We start from the raw sequence: 27594 nt of genomic DNA on the forward strand, positions 1-27594 counted from the left end.
CAACACGGGAAACTTGCTTCGATAAGGGCAGCACTTCAGCTCTCAAGCACCTAAAGCTTGCCTTCCTCAGGAACAGCGTGCCTCTGAGCATGGGCAGAGCTCTTTCATCCTTCCCCGCGGCAGCCACCCGCTTATTCGTTAGTGTTGGGACAGTTTCGAGGTCAGAATTGCGCTTCTCATGCGCCAGCGGTTCCTCTTACGGCTGAGTAAGTGAAGGAGGAGGAGAGAGAGAGAGATCACAAACCTTTACCAAGTTTCCACGTGCTTGAGCCCCAGCGAGCCACACCTCCCCATCCTGCAGGAGCCCAAAAAGCTGCCTTCTACCGAGTCAAGCCGTTGCTCCACCTAGCTCAGCGTGGCCCACACGGATCGGCAGCGGCTCTCCAAGTTCGCATGAGGCAGGGGACACCCACAGACCCGCTGGGCGATGCCTGGGCCCGGGGGGGGGCACTGAAGGCGGCACCTTCTGAGCTGCGCTACAGCCCTTCGGCGCGCCTTCCTTGCGTTGCTTCGGCGCTCGGGTTCCCTCCCTCCCGCCTCCCCTCCGCCGTTGTTCCCTCCCCGGGGAGCCCCCGCCCTGCCCTGCCCCGTGACGAAGCACCAGAGACCGGCCCGCCGGCGACTTGCCCAGTTCCTTCGGCGCTCTCTGGGGCTGCCTCCACTCTCCACCCTCTTCCTTGCCCGGATCGCTGCCTCCGGCTCCGCGCGCTTGGAGAACTTCGCCGCGCGCTCTTTCTCCTTCTGGCCTCCTTCCTTCCATTTTTTTTTAAACTCACGCTCTTCACTTTCTCTTTCTTCTCCGGACCTTCCAGCTCGCCTTCCTTCTCGTTCTCGCTTTCCCCACGCGTCGCTCGTGCTTTGTTTTCTTTTTTATTTCTTCCACCCTCTTCCTTCCCGGCCACCCCGGAGCGCCAGCAGGTGCCACCGCCCCATAATACCCCTACCGCCCCCCTCTTTCGCCCTGGCTGCCTGCTGGCTGCTCAAGAGGCAGGGATGGGGGGCTGCCCAGGGGGTCTTCAGCCCCTGCCTCCCAACCCCGGCGGCCAAGCGCTCGACCGTCCCCGGCTGCGCGCAAGAGATGCAGATCAAGGAAGACCCGGCGGAGACCACGGTGCTGCCCATCCCTGGAGAGCCCGGAGACAACCTGCGGCGGCTCCGAGGCAGGAAAGTTTTGCTGGGGGAAGAGAAGAAGCTGGCTGGCTGGGCGCTGGGCATAGCTCTGCTCGGCATCTTCCTGATGATTTTGCACACCGAACTGGCTTGGTTTGGACGCTGTCAGGTATGTCACCTTTACGCTCGACTCTTAACAGCCCTCACCAACCAAATGTTCTCTGTCCGGATGTTTTGGACGGATGGGGATTGTGGCCCAAAACATCTGAAAGGCTCCAGGGTTAGCAAAGGCCTCAAGTGTTTTAATAGCAGGTGTTTGCCCCAGATCCGTTTCCATTTGGGGGACTTTAAAAAGTTTTGCCTCATGCAGAGAAGATACAGAAGGAGTGCAGTTTGGGGTTAGGAAGAAACGTCTCTTAAAATCGAGTCAGCTGGGGGAGATTCATGGTCTTTGCTCTCTCTATACATCAGGGATGGTGCCTGTGGTGTCCCAACAGATGCTATGGGACTCCAGTCAAGCATGGCTAATGGTCAGGGAGGGTGGGAACTCTCCATCCCTGATGAGACGCCTAAGAGCCTGCTGCTGCTGCTGCTTTTCCACCAGATGAAGAATTCTGTGGAATTCAAAAGCTGGCAGCACTCTCATCAACCACAAGTCCCTCCGTTGACATGTACAACCTATAATTGGAGAGCCGTTGTGGTGCACTGACTGCTTGGTCTTGGGTGGGCTGGGTGGGAAGAGTCTTTTTAAAAACCCAACTCTGCAATAAAGTTCACTGAGTGACTTTGGTCTTAGGTAGCCAGCGAAGGGATTGACCACACTGTGAGTTCTTTGGGAGAAGGGCAAGATTGAAAACATGACGTTTCCTTGCCCATACCCCTTTGCATCTGCACCAAACCCTCAAAATAGGTATCAAAAGGAAATGGAGGCAATTTGCCGTTTCCTAAACCAAAGATTTTCTTTTTCCATTCCCCAGTGCAATATCGCATTGCAACACAACCACAATAGCCTCAGAACAATAAACATGCATGGCTTTTAATCCTGACTCTGCCTGCTCCTCAAGAGTGCCCTGCCCCAACCCCCCACTCCTGGTGATAAAAGCGGGAGTTAATTAACATACAGATGAAAATTTTCCTATTAAATTAACCTGCGGGACTCATTGCCACCAGCACACACGGTGGCTTCAAGAATTGCTTCATTGAAAGTGGTGGTGGAGGCATGTCCATTATATATCCATATAATTAAAAGTCAGTAGGTCGGTGTCAGAGATATTGGCATTTTGGACCACAAGTTGCTAAATATTGAGGACTGTGGGTGAATATCACTGCTGTTGTGAAACACCCCCAAGGCTCCTGATGATCTGCTCTTGCTGTGTTTCAGGGCTGGGGAACCTGATGCCTTCCAGATGTTAGAATCACAGAGTTGTAGAGTTGGAAGGTGTCCCCAAGGGTCATCTAGTCCAACCCCCTGCCATGCAAGAATCCTGCACACATCTGTCCCACTGAACTCCAGCTCCCATCATCTCAGACAACTGGCAGTGCTGGCTGGGGTTTGTGTGATGTATGTTGTGGTCCAATAACACCTAGTCCTGGAGGGTCCCCGGGTTCTCTATCCCCTCCCTTAAGACCTTCCCAAAGTAGGTGCCTGCCTGGATTCTGCCTCGGATGTGACGAGGGAAGGTGAGGCAGCGGCCTCTGGTGGTGGATTTGCAGCTCTGTGAAAGGTTGAAGGAGAGGAAAGCAGGTGGACCCAATCTGCAGGGCATCATCCACAGAGAAGGGTTTTTTTTAAAAAAACACCTTGATTTCTTAGTAGTCCTTTTGCAAGAGCCCCGTTGAAGTGAATGAGAACTGAGGGGCAAAGTAGAGATGATGTGGGGAATTTATTAACAGCGTCTTGCTTTTTTAAAAATTGCTAATAACAGCCAAAGGTATTAATCAGGAGTGTGTGTGTGTGTGTGTGTGTGTGTGTGTGTGTACGTGCTTAACCCTTTCACTCCATGCCACTTTCCCAGTTAAATCAACCTTCCAGCAGCTATTTAGCCCAGCTGTTTTGCTAGTATCACTGTGCTTCCTCCCATGGGGCAAATATAGGGTCGCCAGACTCAATAGAGGACAAGACTTCTGTGCCTTTAATTGCCCTGCTCTCTTTTGAGTCTGGAAACCTTAAAGAGAAACCAGCAGACCCTTTGTTTAATTTCCAAGCAAAGGGTCTGCTGGTTTCTCTTTAAGGTTTCTAGACTCAAAAGAGAGCAGGGCAATTAAAGGCACAGAAGTCCTGTCCTCTATTGAGTCTGGCAACCCTAGGCAAATAGAAGATTGGTGCAGAATTTAACCAGAAAAATAGTGAAATCGCCCATCTCTCAGTCTTCCCCCTCACAAGTCCTGCAGCTTTTCTTAACATTTGCGAGAGAGAGAGAGAGAGAGAGAGAGAGAGAGAGAGAGAGAGAGAGAGATCTCTCCTGTTTAGGGATTTCCTGCATCACTTCTGGATTGGTCCTGGAATGAACAGCCCCTCATTCCAATGCAACTCATGCAAAAGAACATCCCAGCAGCTTCCTTCCTTCTCCTGTTTAATTTGTGTGTCTCAGCTGGGAAGGGATTGCACTTGGATTTTCCTGCCTCAAAAGCACGATTGGGTTCCCGTTTGTGGCCTGTGATATCTGATGCTATACACTCGATATGTGAGGACACTTCTGTGTCCTCCAAACCATGGCTATTTTGGGGATGGGGTTCTATGGGTGTTTCTTAACCTTTGTTACAGCAGGCTGTGTGTTACAGCCGCGGAAAAAACAGAGGTTTCTGAGCACTCAAAACACATCTCTACACTCTGACGAGCAAGAAGCATTGTCCCAGTTCAAGGATGCATTCCAGCCAAGTGAAAGAGCACAGAACAGGTCCAGCGAGGACAATGGCTTGGGGAGGTGGGGTATCCAGAGGGCAGAATCCTGAGGGCTGGATTGATAAGCTTGGAGTGCCACCTTTGACTTCATAGGAGGAGGTGAACTGGAGGTTCCCCACCCCAGATCTCCCTGATTAGGGAAGCAAAAAGAAAAAACACCCATGGGAAAAGAAGACCCTCCATACATGGGCGTACCCAGGATCAAAACTAGGGGGGGGGCAAGGGGAGGGGCCAAGGCACGGAAGGGGAGGGGCCACAAAGTGGGCGGGAACGGCGAACTCGCGCTCCGCCGGGCTGTGCCCCTCCCTAGAAGCAGGGCTGGTGGGCGGAGGCGGAGCCCAGCCCAGCGGAGTGCGAGTTCAGCGTTCCCGCCCGCCGCGCCGCGCTCTCTGGTTCCCCGCCGCGCTTGGCCTTGCCAGAGGGCGCGACGGGGAGCTGGAGGGAGGGTGCGGCGCGGTGCGGCGGGAATGGCGAACTCGCGCTCCGCCGGGCTGTGCTCCGCCTCTGCCCACCAGCCCTGCTTCTAGAGTAGGGCAGCTGCCCTAACTTGCCGCATGGTGGGTACGCCCTTGCCTCCATAATCACTGATTTGTGTACCTCTGTGTTGGAGGAGGAAAAAATCCACTGTTTGTGTCCACAGACAAGTCCATGTGTGTCTGCAGTAACATTTTATTTTTTAAAAAGACACCTCTACATCATAAAGGTAAAGGTACCCCTGACCATTAGGTCCAGTAGCAGATGATTCTGGGGTTGCGGCGCTCATCTCGCTTTACTGGCCGAGGGAGCTTCCGGGTCATGTGGCCAGCATGACTAAGCAGCTTCTGGCTAACCAGAGCAGCGCACGGAAACGCCGTTTACCTTCCCACTGGAGCGGTACCTATTTATCTACTTGCACTTTGACGTGCTTTCGAACTGCTAGGTTGTAACTAGGTTGGCAGGAGCAGGGACCAAACAACGGGAGCTCACCCCATTGCAGGGATTTGAACCGCCAACCTTCTGATTGGCAAGCCCTAGGCTCTGTGGTTTAACCCACAGCACGACCCCACAGCGCCAACAGAAGACAAAACAGTGATGGTGCTTTAAACAGGGAGATGTAGTGGAAGGGAGAGCCAGCGTGGTGTAGTGGTTAGAGTGTTGAACTAGGACCTGGGAGACCAGGGTTAAAATAATAGAATTGTAGGGTTGGAAGGGATCATGAGGGACATCTAGTTCAACCCCCTGCAATGCAGGAATCTTTCACCCCATTTGGGTCTCGAACCCATGACCCTGAGATCAAGAGCTGGCTGAGCTATCCCAGCGATGCCCACCAGATGACCTTGGGCCAGTCCCAGCCTCTCAGGCTAACCTACCTTACAGAGTTGTTGTGAGGATGGAATGGGGAGCAAGAGAACCGTGTGGAACTTGAGCAACTTAGAGTTACAAACAAAAATAAATTTTAAATTTTATGTTTATATTCCACCTTTTCTCCAAGGAGCTCAAGTTGGTGTTGATACTTGTCCCCCTCCCCGCAACAACCCTGTGAGGTAGGTTAGGCTGAGAGGCAGTGACTGGCCCCAAGGTCACCCAGTGGGATTCCTGGCTGAGTGGGGATTTGAACCCTGGTCTCTCAGGTCCTAGATCCGACACTCTAATCACTATGTCACGCTGGCTCAGACTGGCTACACCACAACCAAGAGAACAGAGTTTCTCCTTGGGTAAGTTGTGCTGGTGGATCTAGGTGTGGAGCTTGCAAACCGTCCTCATCACACTGCGTAGCACAGCTCTCTGGTCTGAGTCATCTTGGCTCTGACTTCATCAAACTCTTCCCTTGCCCTGGAGGCAGCTCTTGACTGTAGATTTTTTCCCCTTGATAACAAAAGGGCTGTAAGCTTTCTTCATAAGTGAGGCTTAAGTTGGTGTTTGTATTCCCCCACATTTGTAATGCAAATGAAAAGTCTACATCATCTGCTTGTCTACTTCAGGAAGCCAAAGGCAGCCAGACAGTGATGGCTGGTGATAATAGGCCACTGACTTTAAGCGCTCAGTTTATGTAGTTTAGGAAGTTTTGTTCATGCTGGAAAATAAGACTTCTGAAATAAGAAAGCGTGAAACTGGAAGAAAACGATGCGGTGTGTCTTTGCAGGATATTAACAATGCTTTTTATTGGAATATTCCAACATTGTGTCTGCCAGCTGATTTGGGGATGAGAGATGTTGTCCAAGACAGCTGGGGGTATTAAGGTTGCCAAACGCCGGATTAATGTTGCTGTTGGCATCATGGGTGTAGCCGGGGGGGGGGGACAGTTGTCCCCCCCCCCAACCAATAAAAATCAGTACAAATCTGAGGTTCTCCCCACCCCAAAACAAAAGCCTGCCTCCTTCACAAAAATCCTGGCTGCACCCATGGTTGGCATCCATCTTTCTCAAAAGACAATGGAGTGTGCCTGGGGGGTCGGGGGGTGAAGTCAACCTGCTGCGGGCCTTCCTACAAAACCAGCAGCCAAACATAGAAGCTAATCTCCTCTTAAGGTGCGTGGGAAGCTACATTGCAGCTAGTCAGTATTCTCTACACCTCTTCAGGATTTGAGACAGGGAACCTCCCCTGCCCTGCCTGGAGATTTCATGGCCCTTCTGCATGCCAAGCATGTTCTGCTACTCTACCTATGGCCTTCCAGCTGTTGATAAGCTCCCACTCTCACTCCACTCCCCAGGCAGCGCAGACAGTGGTCAGGGATGATGGGACTTGTGGGGGGGTTACAGGTGCCCCATCCCTGCATTAAAGCTTAGATGTACTGAGCTGCTCCTGCAGAGCAGCTGGGAGGCTGAGTTTCAAATAAGAATACAGGAATAACCCTATGGGATCAGGCCAATGGCCCACCTAGTCCAGCATCCCACAAAAACCCACCTAGTCCAGCATCCCACAAAAACCCACAAAAACCCACAAGCCATGAGCACCTTCCCCACCTGCGATTCCCAGAGACTGGCATTTAGAGGGCATCCTCTGCTCAACTCTCAAAGCCAAAACAAATGGGAGGCACAGAAACAGAAAAGAATACGAAAAGGATCTCGAAAGCACCTACAATTAAAACTTTATCATAGCTCAGCATGTTTCAGAACCAAAGGTTCTTCAACTGGAGACTTTCCGAAGCACTTCGCACAAATGCTGCTGACTGTCTGGCGCCATGGGGGGAAAACAGGGAACAAGTGGGGTTTGGGTTTCTGTCGTTTTGCATCTGTCTTTTCAGAGTTCCTCTTTGCACAACCTGTTTAGATGGGCCTAGACTGGCCATGCTCTCCCAGTCTTAATCCCACCCCCTTTCGTGCACTATAGGGCAGGGCTTCCCAAACCGTGGTCTGTGGGTTACTGGTGGTCCACGAACTTCATTTTGGTGGTCCAGGGCAAGGCTGTGAAGAGGAACATTTACCCTTTGAATTCTGCAAAATTTTGCAGAATTCGAACTGGAATGCAATGAATTCGAACTAGAATTCGAACTGGAATGCAATATAAGAAAGGAAGGGACCAATCAAAACGCAATTAAAAATTATTATAAGTGCTACAGCAGGCACACAAAAATCATCAAGAGCCAGTGTGGTGTAGTGGTTAGAGGGTCGGACTACGGCCTGGGAGACCAGGGTTCAAATCCCCTAACGCAGCAAAAACAACGCAGGAGGCAGCAGTTACAAGTTACCGGTCTCTGCAGCCACAGCAGGTGCTGTGATCCGCCAAAGGTTTGACTTCACCCCTGGAGTGCACTCCATTCTCTCTTGAGACAGACAGGTGTCAGCAACAATTCAAAGCACATTCAATACAACTTAAAGCACACAACTTCCCCCCAAGGAATTTGGGGGACTGTAGTCCCCCCCCCATATAGCTCCAATGCCCAGTACCCACAACAAACCACAGTTCCCATGATTCTTGGGGGAAGCTATGTGTTTTAAACGAGCATTGAATGTGCTTTGATTGTATGGTGCAGATCATTGCTAAGCATGCCAAGCTCTGCTGATCTCCCATCCCGTAAATATGTCTCCCATACCTTATCCCAGAGAAGCAGGAAACAGAAAGTCCTTGCTCTGGCTTGTCTCCTCCACCCCCTCCCTTGAGATTTATTGCATTTTGCGCTTGCTGCAATTAGAGACCTGCAGGGTGGAAGGACGTTGGGGACATCAAGACCATGGAAAAGGGAAGGGAATGTGCTTATTCAGGGGTGGGGTGCAGGACTAAATGGACAAGTCCCAGCATAGCGGGGCAACGGCATGCTGAAGTGAAAGATTTGTATCGGTTGCATAACACAAAAGGTGCTGAGGTTAAAGCCTGCAATTGATTGTGTGCTTGTTTGTAGGCCAGCCTAAGTGATCCATTTGGTAAGGGAAGATTGTCTGAGACAGATTGTCAGTCTTGCTTATCTGACCCTTCTGAGTCACCAGTGGTTGGATAATTGTCCGTAAACATTCTGTGACATCACCAGTCATCAGCATTCCATAACTGCTCCTTTCCCCTCAGTTGTTAGAATGTCCATAAACATTCTGTGACATCACCAAAGCTGAGGCAGTGAAAGGGTTTGCAGGTGGCTGGGCTGTAACTTGCATCTATAAAGTGCTTCTTAAACCTATAAAGTGTATGAAGGAGACTTCCTGTGGAGCAGTCATTCCCAGAGTGTAAGACGGGTCTTTGTAGGGTGATTACCTACCCGTACCGTACTACTTCCTTGATTCCTTTCCAGAATGTGCCAGGAATTCAATCACTGAGCTTTCCTTTGTAAATGCCAAACAGTGTTGCCATTTTTTGCAGTGTGTGTGTGTGTCTGTGTGCCTGCAGGCCTGAGAGGGTTGCATTGGTAAGAGAGGTATGACAATCAGAAACACAACAGGAGCAGTGTTACCTGGAGATATGGTAACCGGGGAAAGACCTGCTAAATTTTTGCCTGTCGTGCAAATGTTTTTTAAAAGTACAGCAGTTCAGACTAGAGAGGAGGAGGAAGTAGCAGCACTAGGGAGAACAATAAATTGGGGCATGACCTGCTTTTTCCAAAGTTATTTTTTTTTACCTCAATTTGTGTGGTGGTGGAGAGAATATTAATTTCATCTACTTACTCACAGGTTGAGGGCAGGAGACCATGCGAATCACTGCGGCTGGGGGGGGGGGAGAGAATAAAAAAGCAGGTGTTGTATCTTGTAAGGAATGAAGAACCAAACCCTTAACATGCAAGGAAGAACAGACAGGCCAAGGGGTGCTGAATTATCCCCCACAACCCTGATCCTCCCCTGAAAATCAGCCCTGCAACCGCTTAAAATCCACCTGCTGAAATGAGCTCCAAAAGGAGTGTGAGCTCAATGGGGAGTGGGATGGGTCACGCACCTCTTCCTCTCCCACATCAAATGATGGCATTGCAAGAGACGGCTGCAATGGGCAAGCCAAAATAAGTTGCTGGGATCGACAGCAATTCATGGTAATGATTCACAACTGTGTGGTTCTGCAAAATCTGCAAGATACCTTAGTACTGTATATGTTTAGAGGTAGACCTATATCCCAGTTGTTGAATGATAGCAGCAACAAAAAGACTCCACCCTCCTGGTAGATTAACCGGGAGTAGCTTTTTGCGAGTTTCGTTCAGTCCTTGGTACTCAAAACGAATTCCTGAGCTCATATTTATTTCTACATGTAAGTCTGTCATACCAGACTCTGGTTGGTGGATCTCAGCAGCGGCAGGCCTAGGGACCTCAAATTTAAGTGGTGTGCTAGGTGACACCAAAATTCAGCGCCCCCTGCCTCTTGCACTCCAACATATCTAAAACAGTCAAGAACCACGACAACAGCTTCTCTGAAGCCATGTAACACTTAAATAAGGTTAAGACTTCAAATATAGAATTTTGGTTTGTTAGAAAGCTTGATGGGCTCCAGCTTCAAGGTTACAGAAAGGCAAAAAGTGTTTCACAATAGTATTTGTGGCACCCCCAAGGCTGCGCATCCAGGGCGACCAAACTGGTTGCTCTCCCCTAAATCTGCTTCTGATCTCAGGGTTTTGGCAAAATTCCTCCACAAAATCATTGCTGTAAGTTTGAAGCCTGTCCACCCCCCCCCCAGCTCTGTAGCACAGATCCTATTGTGATGTTTATGGGGCAATGGAGGAACTCTACAGTCTCTCATGTATGCAGAATATACAGGAAGGGCCCTACCAATCAGTGTGGACAATACTGAGCCAGATGGACCAATAATTTGCCTTCATATAAGGCCATTTCTTTGTTGAATGGCTTGCTGAGAAGGACTGGGGTTCTGCAGAACAGGATTCTATAAAGCGAGTGTGGGAAAGAGCTTGTTGACCTTGAAAATTCCAGCTTTGTTAAAAAAATAAAATAAAAATAAATATGGCAATTAGTCCAAAAGTTCTGGCTTCAACGCAAAGAGGTCTGGCAAATTGCCCAGAGATCAAAAACCTGCTTGGGCTGCTTTGCTTTGTTTTCGAGTCAATGAAGCGAGAATACCTACCTTATAGGGCTGATGTGAAGACTTCTGAGAGAGTGTTCTAAAATTGCCTGGTTTCCCATTTTTAAAAACATTTGTTATTAGGTCTCAATCAGAACAAGAGCTGGACATGTAGCTGCTGTTGCCATGCTAAACTTGGACCCTGCATGTCCTGAGCTGCATGCCCAGTGCTGTCCAGATCCCAAAAGTGATGCTGTGCCTCTCCTGGGACAGATTTCACATTGCAGATTAGATTAGATACAACAGGAGCAGAGCATATGCTCTCTTTGTGTTGGGTTTATAGCTTCTCTTCCCCCAATTTTGATGGGAAACCTTGCACAGACCCGGAGAGAACTGAGGAAGCATCTTGTGCCCACACTTCCTTGTGTTTGGGACAGCGTGTGACAGAAAGCTGCCTTTTGTTTCAAAGTCTGAGGATGACTTGCACAAGTGCACAAGCCCTTGGAGCTTGGCGCTGGACCCAGGAGTCCTGGCATGCAGCCCCCCTGCCCTCTACCTCCCCACCCGTTGGGACGGGAAAATATTTTCCCTTGCTACAGCTTGAGGTCTCTTTGCTTTTGCCCTGCTATGTGACGGCAGCTCCGTCTCCGAAGGGCACAGAGATCTGGAGCAAGCTTCCCCTGGAAGATGAAGAGCCCTTCCTGAACCTCCGTCTGCAAACAGACCTCAGATCCGTTCTAGGTCCCCTCCGTGACCGCTCCCTGCTTGGGAACACGTCGGAGAAGCTGGCTGGAAGAAACAAGGAGGGAAACGCCAGGCAAAGGACTCTGTCTGGGCTGCAGAGGAAAGGAAAGGGGGCTGTTTTATTTTATTTTATTTTTGAGGCGGGGCAAATGCCGTTTCAGTAAATGTGCTCCAATTTAAATATTGCACTCGGATTCAAAAAGGAGTACCATGAGTAGAGCTGCCTTCTGTGAGCTATGGTGACCTCCCCGTTGCCCTCGTCACTCGCTGGTACTGAGACTGAAAATAAATCCGATTCCTGCCAGCTCAGGCATTTTAATATTTGGGCTCCCTCAGAGCCTGTTCTTAAACATCAGGTAAAAAGAAATGCACGTTGGCGTCTTTCAGAGGCAGGACCATGCAGCTGGTGACCTGCTAGGCCACCATCTATAGAAGCGGCTGGTGCTTGACACCTTCCCCATTTTTGCAGTGACAGGCAAGCCAGGGGATCGTTCTTCAATCTCACAAAAGCCACCTTACATGTCTGGTAGCCTGCGTTCAGCTTGGTGGGTCAAAATTTGCTGACCCATCAGGATTAAGCGGATTTCAATCCTACTTCTGCTTTGTTTTTAAAACCTTACTATAACAGATTAGCAAGTGATCTGCCTTGGACTATTTGGCCAGGAACACCAGTTTCCACTTAAAAAAAACTTGAATCTTGCAGCGTTCTTGATTAACTTGATTAACAGCTGAGCTCTTGCAAACAGCTCTGGGTTTTGCTCCAGTAGGTCAGTTCTTGCATAGCTTACAACCCAGCTCTTGCAAGGAACTTTGCTTTGATTGCCCTGCTTGACTCTGAAACCATGCTTCTGACTGGAGGTTTGTAATCCAGTTTCATGTGGCATCCTCAGAGGCCTGAGTTCAAGTCTTCACTCAGCTACAGGAGCTGGGAGGAAGGCCCATGGCTGGATTGCCACTTTAGCCTTAGCTTCCCAGCTGTTTGACATGTGGCAGTAGGATTCTGGACTGTACCACTTTAGGGGTTTTTTCCATGTCCCCCCACAAAGTAATAAATTAGTAAAATGGGGGGGGGACTTTAACACAGCTTTCTCCCTGGTGTTCTAGTTTTCTGCATGCAAGGAGTTTATTTTCATTGTTGTTGAATGCCGGAATATCCAGAAGTATGACCCAAACACACCTGCAGTCTGAAGTGGTACAATCTGGAATCCTGCCCCCTCGTTCTCTTTAATGTGTTGCAAGGGTGGGAGTTTTCCACTTTTCATTAACAGAACAAAGGTGGGTGCTTATTTTTCCAACATACAGTACCGTAAATAGACTTTTTAAAAAAATTGTTTTGCAAACTGGGATGTGAATGGACCTGCAGAGGAGCCAAGCAGAGGCACGCAGCTCTGGGATTTACTGAGCAACTTGTCCCTACCCTCACAGAGTTGACCTTTCTTATCTGGTAAGAAACGTAATTCTACCTTAGGCAAAGGAGGAAAAAAAACCCGTTTTCATAGCACTTTAGTGGAAATGGGCTGGAACGAAATCAAAGCAGGAGGTGAAAGATAAAATCAGGAAAGGGACTAATGTTGACTCTTTGGCATGTGGAGCTGTGCAACGGGCAGGTGTTGAGAGGTGTCTTCCCCCGGCACCCAAGGGTGAACGTAGGAAATACGTTTTTGGGAACAGGCAGAGAAAAGGCAAAACTGGGGCAACGTCACAAGATGAGGGGGGGGGGAGTGCTCTGCAATGCCTGGGACAGGAGAGTGTCGAGGAGAGGAACAAAGACCATAAAAGGTGGCAAGAGTAATGTTTGGTTCACCTGCAGCTAATGCAGAGCCACCGGCATTTCCAAATTGAAAAACAAGGGGGCTTGAGAATTTGGAACATCTGACCCATCACAGATGTGAACCTGTGTATGGTGGACTCTGGTTCCTATCAGCCCCATGGGAAACGGTCAGGAGTGATGGGGTTGTGGACCAGCAACATATCAAGTGCCACACACACACACACACACCAATTTAGTTTCACACCCATAATCACTGCCGGAGCCCCTTCCTTTTTGCACACACTCCATCAAATTGTGGTAATTTGTGTAACCTTCCCCGTGTCAGCTTCCGATGAAGGGTGTGTGAGTCGACTGATGATAACCATTTCCGAATAATGTTTAACGAAACGTTTCCATTTTACAGTGGATTTTATTGTAATCATCGAAATAACAAGGTGAAGACAGCAACACAAGGATGCGACTTGAGATGCAGAGGTGCACAGAAAGGACTTCACTGAGTCGCCTCAGTGACATTTAGGCACACAGAGCAGGAAGTGGCGCTCTGGGATTTTTGCACATGCTCTAGAGTCAGGACAGCGTGGTCCTGCAACAAAATGTTGCAGTGTGGAATGCTACAGCTTAGGATGCCGGCTTCTAATAGGATGAAGGAAATCAGAGTAGACCTAATTTTTCAACTAGTGCGTGCACTTCAGATTACACAACATACATTTAAAGCACATCCCCTCCCCTCCTGGGAACTGTAGTTTGTTTGTTTGTTATGGGTGCTGGGAATTGGAGCTTTGGGAGGAGTAAACTACAGTTTCTGAGATTCTTTGGCAGGTGGATGTGCTTTAAAGGTGTGTTTTGTACACAGTCCCAGTTAACTGTCTTGAAAGAAGATTAAAAAATTGCCTTGCAGGACCAGCACAAAGATCTGTCTGGTCCTCAGCCTTTGGACGTTCGCAGGCCGAATATTAGGCAACATCCCCTTCCCCTGTTTATCTCATGACTCATAGGAATGGAACCTGCAACAAAGTGCTGCAGCATGGAATGCTTATGTTCAGGATTCTAGCCAGTCAGCCATACTGTTAATCAGGAAGCTTCCCAGAGTGGCTGGGGAAACCCAGTCAGATGGGTGGGGCACAAACAAATTATTATTATTATCACTGATACAGTGGTACTGCCGGTTACAAACTTAATTCGTTCCGGAGGTCCATTCTTAAGCTGAAACCGCTCTTAACATGAGGTGCGCTTTCGCTAATGGTGCCTCCTGCGGCTGCGCCGCCAGCGAAGTGGCTTCCACTCGCATCCCGGGGCAAAGTTCGCAACCGGGAGCATCTACTTCTGGGTTAGCAGACCTCATTATCCAAAGCATTAGTAAGGAGGACGGTATGTAACACAAGGTTCCACTGTAAAGAAAGCAAAAGTAATGCAAAAAGGAAAGAAAACTAGTTTTGGAAGAGTTCCCTGGGAAAAGAGATGGAAACTACTCTGGGAATTGTAGCTCTGGGCAGGGAACAAGGGTCCCCTAACAACTCTTAGCACCCTTAAACTACATTTCCTAGGGTCCTTTGGGGGAAGCCATGAGTGTCTGAAGTGATATCAGAGTGCTTTAAATGTATGGTATGACCTAGATCTGGTCTTTACTGAGCACATGTTCTGATTTGTTTGTGGGGCAAACAATGAACATTCATCCTGATTGGCTTGTGGGGTGTTTTATACATCTTCGCTGGTTCACCCCACACTTTTCAGTCCACTGAGGTCCCTGGGCACTTCCAGCCTGTTGTTGTTTTTGGGTGGGACCCAGTCACGTTCTGGGAAATTCAGGTTCCACAATTATAGCTGGTCAGGAGTTCTTGCACAACAGACCTGCTTCTCTGAAAGATGAGTTGTTTATTGATAAAGAACTCATTCACACTTTCGCTTGACTCATATTTTGATCTTATTGTGTACTGATTAATTCCCCCAGATCCAACAGATGTTTGTTTGTTTGTTTGTTTGTTTGTTTAGCAGCTGTGCCTTGCAAAAATCCGATCTTGCCCGTTGAATTAAGGCTCGGTTGAGCAAAATCTCTCTTGGGATTTTCCAAACATCTGATAAGATCCGATTCAGCAGCTAAGGTTGGGTAAGAATCCCGGGAGCTGTAGTTTGCCCAGAGTGCTGGGAATTGTAGTTCTGTGGGATAAACTACACTTCCCAGGATTCTCTGTGGGAAGGGGAATGTGCTTCAAATGTATGGTGCGTATCCAGTCCCCATTAGCCTGAAATGTTAGAATTGGATCAGCACAAAGATCGTAGAAGTCCACCCATTGATCATAAAACTGTAGAGATGTAGCTTAACACATCGTCTCCCATCCAATTTGAAACTATACGAGACCCTGCTTAGCTTTGTAAATGTGCTAGCAGTTTTTAGCGCTGCACCACAAGGAGGACTAAGATCTGCCTGGTCTTCAGCCTTTGGAAGATTCACAGGCAGAGGAACAAGCGGCACGCTGGCCTTTTGAGTTTCTTGCATTCGTGCATTTTTCAAGGCTACCTGCAACAATATGTTGCAGCATGGAGAGCTTGCAGCTTCAGATTCCAGCCAGCCGGTAGCATGTAAGACAAAAGAAATTGGTAAGAAGAGCTTGCTGGATTTGGCAAGTGACCCATCTAGTTCTGCATCCTGCACTGTCCTGAATCTTTCAACAGATTAACTAGCACACAAACTTCAGATTACTTGTCTTGGGCAGCATACATTTAAGGCAACCCCACCTGGGAACTGTAGTTCCTTTAAGGGGCTGGGAACTGTAGCTCCGTGAGGTAAATTACCACAACCAGGATTCTGGGGGAAATGGGCTCTAAAGGTGTGCTGTGTACGCAGGCCCAGTTCAGAGGAAGGTTTACCACCTCAGAGAGAGAACAAGGCTGTGTCTTTTTGGCTTTTCTCTTTTCCCTTCTTTATTTCCTTATCCTACCATTCCTGGCACGGGCAAGCCCCTTCTCCCGGCTCATGGAGGAAGCCCAACTTCCTTCTCTTGTCCGATTGTTCAGGACACAATTGCTCCCTTCATGGCAGGGGCTGTGGAGCTGGAGGGGGCGGGGAGGCAGCATTGGGACTGGTGACAGGATAAATATTAATCCGGATGGGCCAGGTGACATGTGTTCTCATGGAGAAGCAGCCACCAGCAGTGGGAACTGCCCAGGGCAAGGACGGAGAGGAGCCAAGAGACTCCAGGAGTTCCTTCCCAGCGCTGGGAGGAGAGTAAGGGATAGTGGTTAGGGATGGCAGGAGTGCAGACGTCACAAAAGGGGAGAAAACACACACACATACGCAAACCCTTGCAAGTGCAATGACTGGAATTCAATGGAAAGGAGAGCCAAGTTGTAAATGTTAAGCTTTTAATCCAAACTCTGGAAGGGATTTGAGGCCTAGTGGGTGCCGCCAAGCCGCAAAAGTTGTTATTTCCGCTCCTGGTCCCTTTATTCCACCTCACCCTTGAGCTGTGGCAAGTTAATTTAATTTGCCATCTTTACGGCGAGCGACTCTGTGCCCTTAATGGAGCGGTAGCTGATGTGTTTGCTTTGCAGAGGTAGCAGGCTGCAATTCCTAGGATCCGGTGCCATTGGCCACGCAGACTGGGGCTGATGGGAGTTGTAGTTCATTTGTTTGTTTGTTCATTTATGACCCGCTTTTCACCTTAAGTTCCTAGGGCAGGTTGCAACATTAAGAGACAATATTCAAAACAGTTTAAGACAACTCACAAAAAATTTAAAAAATTGCACACCTGTCAGGTTCCATGATGGCTTCCCCTTGCCTTGATAGTACCATAGTTGAGGGCTGCCAGCTTGAATGGTTTGAAAAGAGGACTGGAAAAATTTGTGGAGGCTATCTATGGCTACTTGCTGAGCAAATATGTACATGTTGCATTTCTGCTCAGCATGGGGTTGTTTATCTGTCCACAAAACAGGTGGATGCCTTCCTGCTTCTCCAAGGATACTAGGGCAGAGACTTTGGTGCCTGAGGGATGCTCAGACCACACCTTGGACCAGCTATTACTGCTGCTAGTGCATGAATGAAAAGCTGGTGTTGATCTGTAAAGTGAAGTAAATCAGCTTCCATGCCCTGGAGCGAAATGAGGAAGTGTTGAAAAGGGGTTATTCTTGGTGCAAGGACCTCCACTCCCCCATCAGCCAATGGCTTCACAGAAACAAGCCAAAGAAGGAACCCATGAGGGCCGCATGCCCTCATGGGTGACCTTCCAGGGGCCGCCTGCCAAATGGAGGGTGGGGCCGGAGACAAAATGGGTGGATCACAAGCATGATTCTTACCTTTGCACAGTAAAAGTCGCAGATTTCTGCACGCGACCCCCAACCCCTACCTTTCTCTAACCTCCATTTGGGCAACAAGAGGAATGATCACAGTTGAAAGACACATTCCAGTCAGGCAAAGGCACTTGAGGAGGAAGCAGAGCAGGGCTGTCCAAGGGCAAAGCTGGGAAGACCCCTGGAGCAAATAAAGGTCACATTCACACCCAAAGAATCCTGGGAAATGTAGTTTGTTAAAGGTGCTGAGCATTGTTGGGAGAAACCCAAAATTCCCCTCGCAGAATTACGATTTTCAGAGCGCTTTAACAACCAATCCCTTTTCACAGGGGACTCTGGGAATCGTAGCACCTCCCAGAACCCATATCGAACTACAGCTCCCAGAATTCTTTAGGGGAAGCCGTGATTGTTTAAAGTAGTATCGTAGTTCTTTCAATATATGGTGTGAATGTAGCCAAAGTCAGGATATATTTTGGCTTTAAAAAGAGACTCATGACGAGGAGGCAGCACTCATTATTCAACTCTCTCCGCTGCCCCCTCCTGCACCGCTGTTGCCTCTATCTGTCTGTCTTGGCTGTCCTTTGAGGCCTGCCTTGCTTATATATCTTGCGAGTGCCTCCCCTCTCAGGCACCTTCCCTATTGTAATAATATTTGCCCAGGGTGTCTCCCGTCCTGCCTTGGTCCTTTAATGGCCAAAAGTGCTCCCCCCCCCTTTGTCTTTCTGGAGCTTAGCTCTGGAAACGCCACCAAGGCAAATGTTTTTCCCCAGGACAAAGACCCCTTACCTTTCCAAGCTTTTATCACTTTCGAGGGAAAGACTGGGGTGCAGGGCAGGAATATCTTAATCTGGAGTGTTGCAGGTTCTAAAAGAACTCACCTGGACACAGGCTGACAACACGAAATTGGAACTTAAGAGCACCCCAAAATTTAGGAGTCCTAGAGGGGAACGTAAGATAACAAACACACAAAAATCCCTGCAGTGGCCCACCTAGTTCAGCATCCTGTTCTCACAAAGCCCAGTCAGATTCCAGATTCAAGCACGACCCAAGTGCCACAGCATTCTCCCCTCCTACGGTTTCCAGCAAGTGGCATTCGGAAGCAGTACTGCCTCCAGTCATAACCATCAGGGCTGCTAAGCCACAGTCCCGCTTTTTAGAAATACAACTTTCGATAGCTGTGCTTCCTTACTTCTTACATTCCAGGGCCTGTGGAACTCCCTGCCACCGTAACTCAAGAATTCCTCAAGGCGACCGTTTTCTACTGCCACATGTTTCCCTTTATGTAAGCCACTTGACTAATGGTTTGGCATGAGCCTGACACCAACAAGGGGGATGGAGCGAGCTACAGTATTAACTGTGATCCCTACTTACAGAAAGGAAACGGCGTACGTAAGGGAACGCTGATATTTACTGTGATGGAACACGGGAACCTGATTTATACTGAGTCATCCCCCCCAAAAAAATATAGTCCAGCCCCCCAAGGTCTGAGGGACAATGGACCGGTCCCCTGCTGAAAAAGTTTGCTGACCTGCCCTAAGGGATGTATGCAATGCCCTTCAGACTTGGAAAGAAGAGAGTGCCGAGTTATTCTTTACCATGGGCACATTTATTTCTACATCCCAGTTCTATGCCTAATTTCCAAATGCGTGTAAATAGGATTTTAGTCTGTCTCTCTTTCTGTGTGTGCCAGTAAGCCTGTCTGGAAACACCTGGCTCAGGTGGTAGCTGGTTGCCCAGGTGAAGGCTGTTGCCTCCAACAAAACCCACAATGATGCAATTGTTTTATTAGCACACGGAGATTGGTCACACACCCCTCATCTGTTGCCCCACGCAGCAGGGTTTTAACTCCTTCTGTTCCATGAGAAACAAGTAGAACCACCTCTTTGAGGGCTGCAAAGAGCTGCCGGTTTTGGAATAAAACGGTAACGCGCTTGCAAACTTTAATAATAATATTGTTTGTACCCCACCTTCCGGGTGGGTTTCCCCAGCTACTCTGGGCGGCTTGCAGAATATATAGAACGTAAGAAAGCATCAAACATTAGAAACTTCCCTAAACAGGGCTGCCTTCAGATGTCTTCTAAAAGTTGCATAGTTCTTTATCTCCTTGACATCTGAAGGGAAGGTGTTCCTCAGGGAAGGTGCCACTACTGAGAAGGCCCTCTGCAGCACGGTTCAGGGCAAAGAATGACATACATCACAGCACTGGCAGGTTGGCAAAACTTCACATGATGCTGTTTGGCCAAACTTGCCCTTATGGACAGTGGGAGACATTTGATTCAGTACCCGTCTGAGGGCAAACCAACCCAAGTTCCGCTTGCAGAAAACAGTAACCAGAAATGGAAACACAGGCAAAATCATACTTCTCTGAGTTATGCAATTCATTTATTTATCTTAGTTATTAAATTTCTTTTAAAAAACCCTTTATCCAAGGCTCACAGGGTGTTTTATAATATAGAAACATGAAGATACATAATGTAGTAACAAACGAAAGTTTGTTTAAAAAACCATAGATTGTTTAATTGGCCAAAAGAGAGGAATATTTTTGCCTGGCACCTAATGCTGGTGCCAGGTGAGCCTCCCTGGGGAGAGCATTCCACAAATGGGGAGCCACCACAGAAAAGGCCTGTACTTGTGTTGCCACCCTCTGGACCTCTTGCGGAGAAGGCATTACGAAGAAGGGACTCAGAGGATGATCATAGGGTCTGGGTTGGTTCAGTTTTCCAGACAAATTGTACAAAAAATACATACTGTACTACTAGGGTACAGTGCGCAATAAATAAATAAATGCATCTTGACATCAGGCAGACACCTTCACTGTACATACTGTTTTCGGTGCCTGCAAAAAATTGGTGTGTTTTTTGTTTAGACAGGTCTACCCATGGATATTCAATGTTGACATGTGTTTTAATCAGGTTTTTAGCTTCTTGCTGCTTTTATTTTTTTAAAAAAACATAGTCAAACCTTGGTTTATTTGGCTTCCGAAATGTTCGACAACCGAAGCACGGCTTCTGATTGGTTACAGGTGCTTCTTGCACTCAAGCAGAAGCTGCGTCGGATGTTCAGCTTCCGAAAAATGTTCAAAAACTGGAAAACAAGTTACTTCTGGGTTTTTGGTGTTTGGGAGCCAAAACGTTCCAAAATGGAGGCGTTTGGGAACCGAGGTTTGACTAGTTGTTTTTAACTGTTTTTACTGATACTTTTTGTTGTTTCACTCTTTTTGCAAACCACTTCGATCCTCCGATCCTTAATTTTTTTTTAACCAGCTGATGTTACACTAAGCTGATGTTTCTAGCTGCCATGTAACCTTCTGACAGTTTGACCTCACCCCCAAAGACGCAGTCCTCCACTGCCTTCCGAGACAGACAGATGCCAAACAAATACTAGCTGCTGTTTCCATTCCCCACAATTCCTTGGAGCAAGGCTACATCAAGGGCATTGTGGGAAATCAAAATGGCTATTCCCAGCTCTCCCGACACTATTTAGAGCACCAGGCTCTCTCTCTCTCTCTCTCTCTCTGTGTGTGTGTGTGTAAATGACATCTGTGGTTGTGACCTGTTGGGCTGTTGGACCTCTGGCAGATGCCCAAGGCCCACAAAGAAACTGGAAGCCAGTGCAGGTTTTTCAATGGAGCCAAATTATTGCAGTGATTCCCACCCCCTTCCTGGTTAATAACCTTTTTGTTAACTCTGTGAACAATTACTTCCTTTTGTTCGCTTGAGCTTTGTGCCAGCCAGGTTGCCCTGAGGTGCCATTCAGCTGTCAATGCTGGCAGTCAATTCTTGAATGCCATCCTGGACTTTCCTGCAAGTTGGTGTAGCCTAGGAGCCTTAGGAGAAGGATCCGCAAATCAGGAAGTACCTGCTTTGAATGTTATCTGTGGGCTGAGGTCCCTAGGTGGTCTCAGGCCATAGCTGCCAAGTCTCCCGTTTCCCCCGGGAAACCCCCGTTTTTAAAGCTGTTTCCTGCTGTCATCCCGAATGGTGAAATATCTCGTAATTCCGGTGCCACTCTGCCCATGTCTGGGCACCGGAAATCGGGCAGCGCTGGCACCGGAAGTTGCTTTTATGCATGTCTGGACATGCGTAGAAGTGAATTCTGGTGCCGGCGCTGCTGATCCCCTATTTTACTAACCGGGACTTGGCAGCTATGTCTCAGGCAATCTGCTCCTCCTCGGCCCCATGCCTCCATCCCATCTGCATTATGGAGGGCAATAATATTGACCTACCTTGCAGGGTTGTTAGGAAGGCTAGAGCTATATCATGCACTGTATGTGGAGTGCTTGGAAATTTGCGAGCATTAAGCCGTATTATTTATATCATTGCTGTTCTAACAGATATGCTTACGTATGACAAAGGTATGAGCCACATCCAATGTTTGTCATACTCAGAGTTAGACCTATTGAAATTAATGGGTATGGTTAATTTACATAAGCAGTGCTTTAAAAAAAAATCATAGAATCATAGAATCATAGAATCATAGAGTTGGAAGAGACCACAAGGGCCATCCAGTCCAACCCCCTGCCAAGCAGGAAACACCATCAAAGCATTCCTGACAGATGGCTGTCAAGCCTCTGCTTAAAGACCTCCAAAGAAGGAGACTCCACCACACTCCTTGGCAGCAAATTCCACTGCCGAACAGCTCTTACTGTCAGGAAGTTCTTCCTAATGTTTAGGTGGAATTTTCTTTCTTGTAGTTTGAATCCGTTGCTCCGTGTCCGCTTCTCTGGAGCAGCAGAAAACAACCTTTCTCCCTCCTCTATATGACATCCTTTTATATATTTGAACATGGTTATCATATCACCCCTTAACCTTCTCTTCTCCAGGCTAAACATACCCAGCTCCCTAAGCCGTTCCTCATAAGGCATCGTTTCCAGGCCTTTGACCATTTTGGTTGCCCTCTTCTGGACACGTTCCAGCTTATCAGTATCCTTCTTGAACTGTGGTGCCCAGAACTGGACACAATACTCCAGGTGAGGTCTGACCAGAGCAGAAAATGTTTATGGGGACTCATGAAAACCACCATTTTATAGTTCAAATTGGGAAAAATAAATACAGTAAATGGACAAAAGTACAAAGATTCACAAAATGTTTAGAGGTATGCGTACCCCCAGAAAAAAGCACTGTATATATAAGTATAAAGGGGCCAACTGAAAAAAGTTGTGGTTTTTTTTTTGGCTAAACATCAAGTGGGATTTACAGCATGATCCAATGCATGTCTACTCAAAAGTAAGCCCAATTGAATTAAATGGGACTTACGCTATGCCCCAGGAACTGTCCACATGATCACAGCCATGGGTGTAGCCAGGATTTATTGGGGGAGGGGACAGGCTTTAGGTGGGGGGGGGGCAGAACCAAGTTACCTGTGATACAATTGGTCAGTTAGTTAAGCATTTTTATTTGTTTGTTTGTTTGTTTGGGGGGGCGGCATCTGCCACACCTATGATCATAGCCTTAGTTTCCTATAGTTGTGCTGTCTGCTTTGTTGGTTGTTGTATGTACACACACACACACACACACACACACACAACTGTATTATGTACCATTTGTTTTATGACCTTTTTAAAATGTATTTCTGCTGCGTTGTAGATCAAGACCAGTGGAAGGTTAGGGTTTGTTGTGAATAACAGACAACATAAAAGCGTAGAATAGCTACGGAACAAGCATCTTCAGCTTTGTTTACTATTACTATTGTTTACTATTATTACTGTTATTTAATATGGATCATAGATTTGCAGAGTTGGAAGGGACCCTGAGGGTCATCTAGTCCAACCCCCTGCAATGCAGCAATCCTGCCCGTAGCCATCCCTGGGTGGGCTGGAGCCACCAACCTTCTGGTTAACAGTCAGATGCACTGACTGAAGATCTATGAAAAAGCGGGTTGGCAAAACCTGCAAGAAAGGACCCCCCAACCCGAAAAAAAATGCAACCAAATTCATACTATGATCAAGCCATAATATTAGCTAGGGACTTTGAATGCGCACCTTCCCAATTGAATTCATGCACCAAGGCATGAATTGAATGTGAGAATCAAACTACTGTATATTTTACTCGCAGCTACATGGACAGAAGCTCTGACTTCCCCTCTCCAGCCACATTGGAAAGAAGAAATATTGAGGAGGCTGCAATTCTGGGGCAAACAGTGGACGGGGAGGGGTTTTGCATAACTACTTTTCTGATTAAAAGTCACTTCCCTCGCCCAAAGCTTGGAGGGAAGAGCTAAGCACCCACAAATTTTGCTTCCTCCCCACTCACAGTTTGCGGTCCTCCTCAAAGCTCTTTTTCTCAGTTAAGTGGAAAACAAAGCAAGTCCATTGCAACACTGTTGCAACAGAGTACACACAGTGTGTCATTTGGTCCTAAGACCGAGGTAAATAACTTGTTTATTTATTTCACAAAAGTTATTTAACACTTGATTGTGAAAAACAACAGCAGCAACCTGCAGGTGGTTTACAAAAAGAATGAAACAACTTAACAGTTAAAAGCATCAATTTGAACCCAATATGAACCTACCCAGACCCTGTGATCATCATCTGAGGCCCTTCTTTGTGTTCCTCCTCCGTGAGAGGTCCAGAGTGTAGCAACACGAGAACAGGGCCTTTTCTGCAGTGGCTCCCTGTTTGTGGAATGCTCTCTCCAGGAGGGTCCGCCTGGCACCTTCATTGCATACACCTGTAGGCACCAGGCGAAAACGTTCCTCTTCAACCAGACCTTGGCTGGTTAACATTATATGGCAGGGGTGCCCAAACATTTTTCAAAGGGGGCCAGATTTGATTAAGTGAACATGCGTGAGGGCCGACCAAAGTTGTTGAGCTTTTTTTAGGGTTGAGGTTTAGCCCGAAGTTGCTGAGCTTTTTCACTACCCCAGGACATATACGGGAGCAGGGTTAAATCAAGCGGCGAGCCGCATTAGGCCCCCAAAGCGGACTTTGCACATATCTGTTATATGGCCTTTTAAATGTGCTTGCAGGAGGAAGGGGGGTTTATTGGTTTTGTTCTTGTTTTTATTATGCATTTTGTGTATTTATCTTGTATATTTATGCTATGAACCACCCTGAGATCTGTGGATACAAATTCAATGTGCTCACAACAACAAGCGTGGCTTCCCCAAAGTGGCCTTTGCTGGCCGAATGGGGAGGCCTGGTGGGCTCTGCTGGAGGGCTGGAGGTTCCCCACCCCACAGCACTATGATAAAGATGATCCCATTTCATAGAATCACAGAATTGTAGAGGTGGAAGGAACCTCAACGGTCATTTAGTCCAATCCCCTGCAACACAGGAATTTGAGAATGAAGTTCTACCATTCAATGTTTTTGAAGGGAGGCAAACCACCAGAGCCTGTGACTCTTGTCAAAGAGCGGCCACCATTGAACCATTGGCTCTGGGCGTAATAGCTGACATCCTTGAGGGGCTGAAATGCACCCAGGGCCTACTTATTTGTAGACAACTGGCTGGCCATTATGAAAGCTGGACTAGCTGGGCCATTGGCCTGATTCAGTAGCCAGGCTCTCCTTCAGCTATGACTTTTAATCCACTCAGTATCTATAATTTATATATATATATATACAGTAGTAGCTTGCAAGATGAATGCCCTGCAAGATGAATTTTTCACAAGATGAATGCGTTTTTCGATTTCAATGGAGACTCGCAAGACAAAGTTTCCTATGGCACGCTTTGCAATACAATTTTTTTTTTGTCCCATAGGGTGCCTTGCAAGACGAATCCCCCCCCCCCGTCTTGCGAGGCACCCTATGGGAAACCGCACTTCAATGCGTTCCTATGGGAGCCGCTTCGCAAAATGAATTTTTCGCTATACGAAGCGACTCGCGGAACAAATTAAATTCGTCTAGCGAGGCACCACTGTATATATGCAATGGCTTTTCGTTGTTTATGCATATGTTGTTGTTTTAACTTTCTATATAAGCAGTAGTTTGATATGCATTTCTACTGTACTGCAAAATCACTTCAAGGTTCTTCATAGGAAGGGGTTCATGATAATAATGCTCTAATAGCACTGGGCCCTTCTCCTCACTTCTCCCTCCTCTTCCCTTCAGTGGTTTGCATACTCCTTCATGGTGAAGTGCCTCATCACCCTCTCCACAGCTGGGCTGCTGATCACGATCCTGGCTTTTCACATCAAAGAGATCCAGGTAAGCCTAACTATGGGACTATTTCTCAAATGAGCGCAGTGGAGGTCAGAGAGTCTGACAAAACGCTGCGTACACACCATACATTCAAAGCACTAGGATGCTGCAATGATAGCAGTCATGGCTTCCCTCAAAAAATTATGGGAGCTGTAGTTCGGGGCGCTGAGAGTTTTTAGGAGACGCCTGTTTCCCTCACAGAGTTACAATGTCCAGGATTCCCTGGGAAGAAGGGTTGCTTGTTTAATCTCTCTGGAAATTGTAGCTCAATGACTACAGCCACCTGAATTCTTTGGGGGAAGCTACAACTGTTTAAAGCGTTCCCATAGCACTTCAAATGTAGGGTGTAAATATGGCCACAAAGGACCTAGATCACCTATTGAGCTTCATGAAAAGTCACCTGGGTCACAGTTTTCTGTGAAGTGTTTTTTCTATCTCCGTTATAGTAATTAATTCTAAAATTAGCATATTTCTTTCCTTCTTTTGGACTGCCCTCCTTGATGCAAATCTGCCTGTGGTGGTCCCCCCCCTTGGGGGTGAGGTGTTGTCATGGAAACGACGAAAAAATAAAAACCTCCCCAAAACAGGTTCTCTCCAGTAATTGGTACATATTTTGGTATGCACACAGCAAGTAGCACACAGAGTGAGAAAAAGTAGGTGTTGTACTTGTTAAAGAGGGACAGGATGAGGCTTGGGAGGGGGATAATTATGCCCCAAATCAATGACCCAAGGCTTGAAACAAATTCCTGGCAGTAGGGCTTCTGGGTGAAGGACAGGTCACTCAGCCGAAGGTTACCTCATTTTGGGAAGCTGCAACCATTATAACAGGAAGATGGAAATGGGAAGGTACGTATATGAAACTCTAAAAGGTAAAGGTAAAGGACCCCTGACAGTTAAGTTCAGTCACAGATGATTCTGGGGTTACGGCGCTCATCTTGCTTTACAAGCCGAGGGAGCTGGTGTTTGTCCGCAGTTTTCCTGGGTAATGTGGCCAGCATGACTGAGCTGCTTCTGGCGAAACCAGAGCAGTGCACGGAAACGCTGTTTACCTTCCCGCTGGAGTGGTACCTATTTATCTACTTGCACTGGCATGCTTTCAAACTGCTAGGTGGGCAGGAGCTGGGACCAAGCAATAGGAGCTCACCCCGTCGTGGATTCAAACAGCTGACCTTCTGATCAGCAAGCCCAAGAGGCTCAGTGGTTTAGACCACAGCGCCACCAAGTCTACAGTTCTATAATTCTATAAACCGAGCACAAGAGCACTCTCCCCTCTTGCGGCAACTGGTATTCAGAAGCATTGCTGCCTCTGTTGAGGCAGAACATAGCCACAATGGCTCATAATCACTGATAGCCTTATCCTCCTATGAATTTGTCCAGTTCTATTTGAAAGCCATCCAAGTCACTGCCTCCTGCGGGAACGAGTTCTGTAGTTTGCAGTGTGAAGAAGTACTCTCTTTTCTGTCTCCTGGATCCAAAGGACTAATGGTCTCTGACTCAGCTTCCTATGTTCCCTACCTTTGACCTTGGGGTGGTGGCGGCTGTGGCTGCATGGATCCCGCTTCGGAACCTGTAATGTTTCTCCACTCTATAAATTAATTGCAAAGAAAAAATGGCCGAGAACTAGCTTTTTGTGGGGAAAAGGAGGCAAATGGAAAGATTAGGCTGGCAGGCGGGGATTTGCATTCAAGGTCTGGGACGCAAGCCCAGAACTTCAGCCTTCTTCGCAGACCCATATAGCTCAACCGCGCATAGGAGCTAGTGACACTTGGAAAATACATCTCAGAAGGGTTTTTCCTTTCCTTTGGGCTGTTTGATCTCCGCTGCTGATCTGAGTGAGCTGTTTCCTGACTGAGTCACGGCATGTTTCATCCAGCTACTGGGCGAGTTGTGGTCGCTGCAGGATATCGTGGAGGGCTGGCTCTGGTGTGATTTGTGGGGTCCTTTGCTCTTCCTTTTCAGGTTAGCTTCTCCTGCAATTTGCCAGAAGGACATTTTGATCATCGTTCAGTTTAGCTTAGTGTTATCAGTTCAAACTCAAGCAATCAGGATGAAGATATATAACCAGATGTCACAAAGTCTCAGAATATTGGTGGGTGTGCAGAAACCACTGATCTGAATTAGATTTTGCTCCCTCCAAAGTGGACACGCCTTGGATTGTGCTATAAATACAACTTAACTCTGTTGATTGTGTGAGTTTTAATCGACCGGTTGGTTAACTGATTAAGCCAGCCTGGATTCTGCGTGA

General features: G+C 47.7%; 1 protein-coding gene across 1 annotated transcript in view; it reads left to right on the forward strand.

The window, feature by feature from the left end:
• The first annotated feature begins 561 nt into the window (after positions 1–561).
• KCNN4 (potassium calcium-activated channel subfamily N member 4) overlaps positions 562–27594 on the forward strand; it is a 44885-nt gene continuing 17852 nt past the window's right edge. Inside the window, exons 1-2 of the mRNA XM_035119482.3 lie at positions 562–1279; positions 25260–25355. Of these exons, the coding sequence (XP_034975373.2) occupies positions 1079–1279; positions 25260–25355 (297 nt within the window). The 5' untranslated portion in view covers positions 562–1078. The remainder of the gene's footprint in view (positions 1280–25259; positions 25356–27594) is intronic.

The sequence above is a fragment of the Zootoca vivipara genome, chromosome 6 (genome assembly GCF_965207765.1).
Source record: "Zootoca vivipara chromosome 6, rZooViv2.hap1.1, whole genome shotgun sequence".
NCBI classification, from domain to species: Eukaryota; Metazoa; Chordata; class Lepidosauria; order Squamata; family Lacertidae; genus Zootoca; species Zootoca vivipara.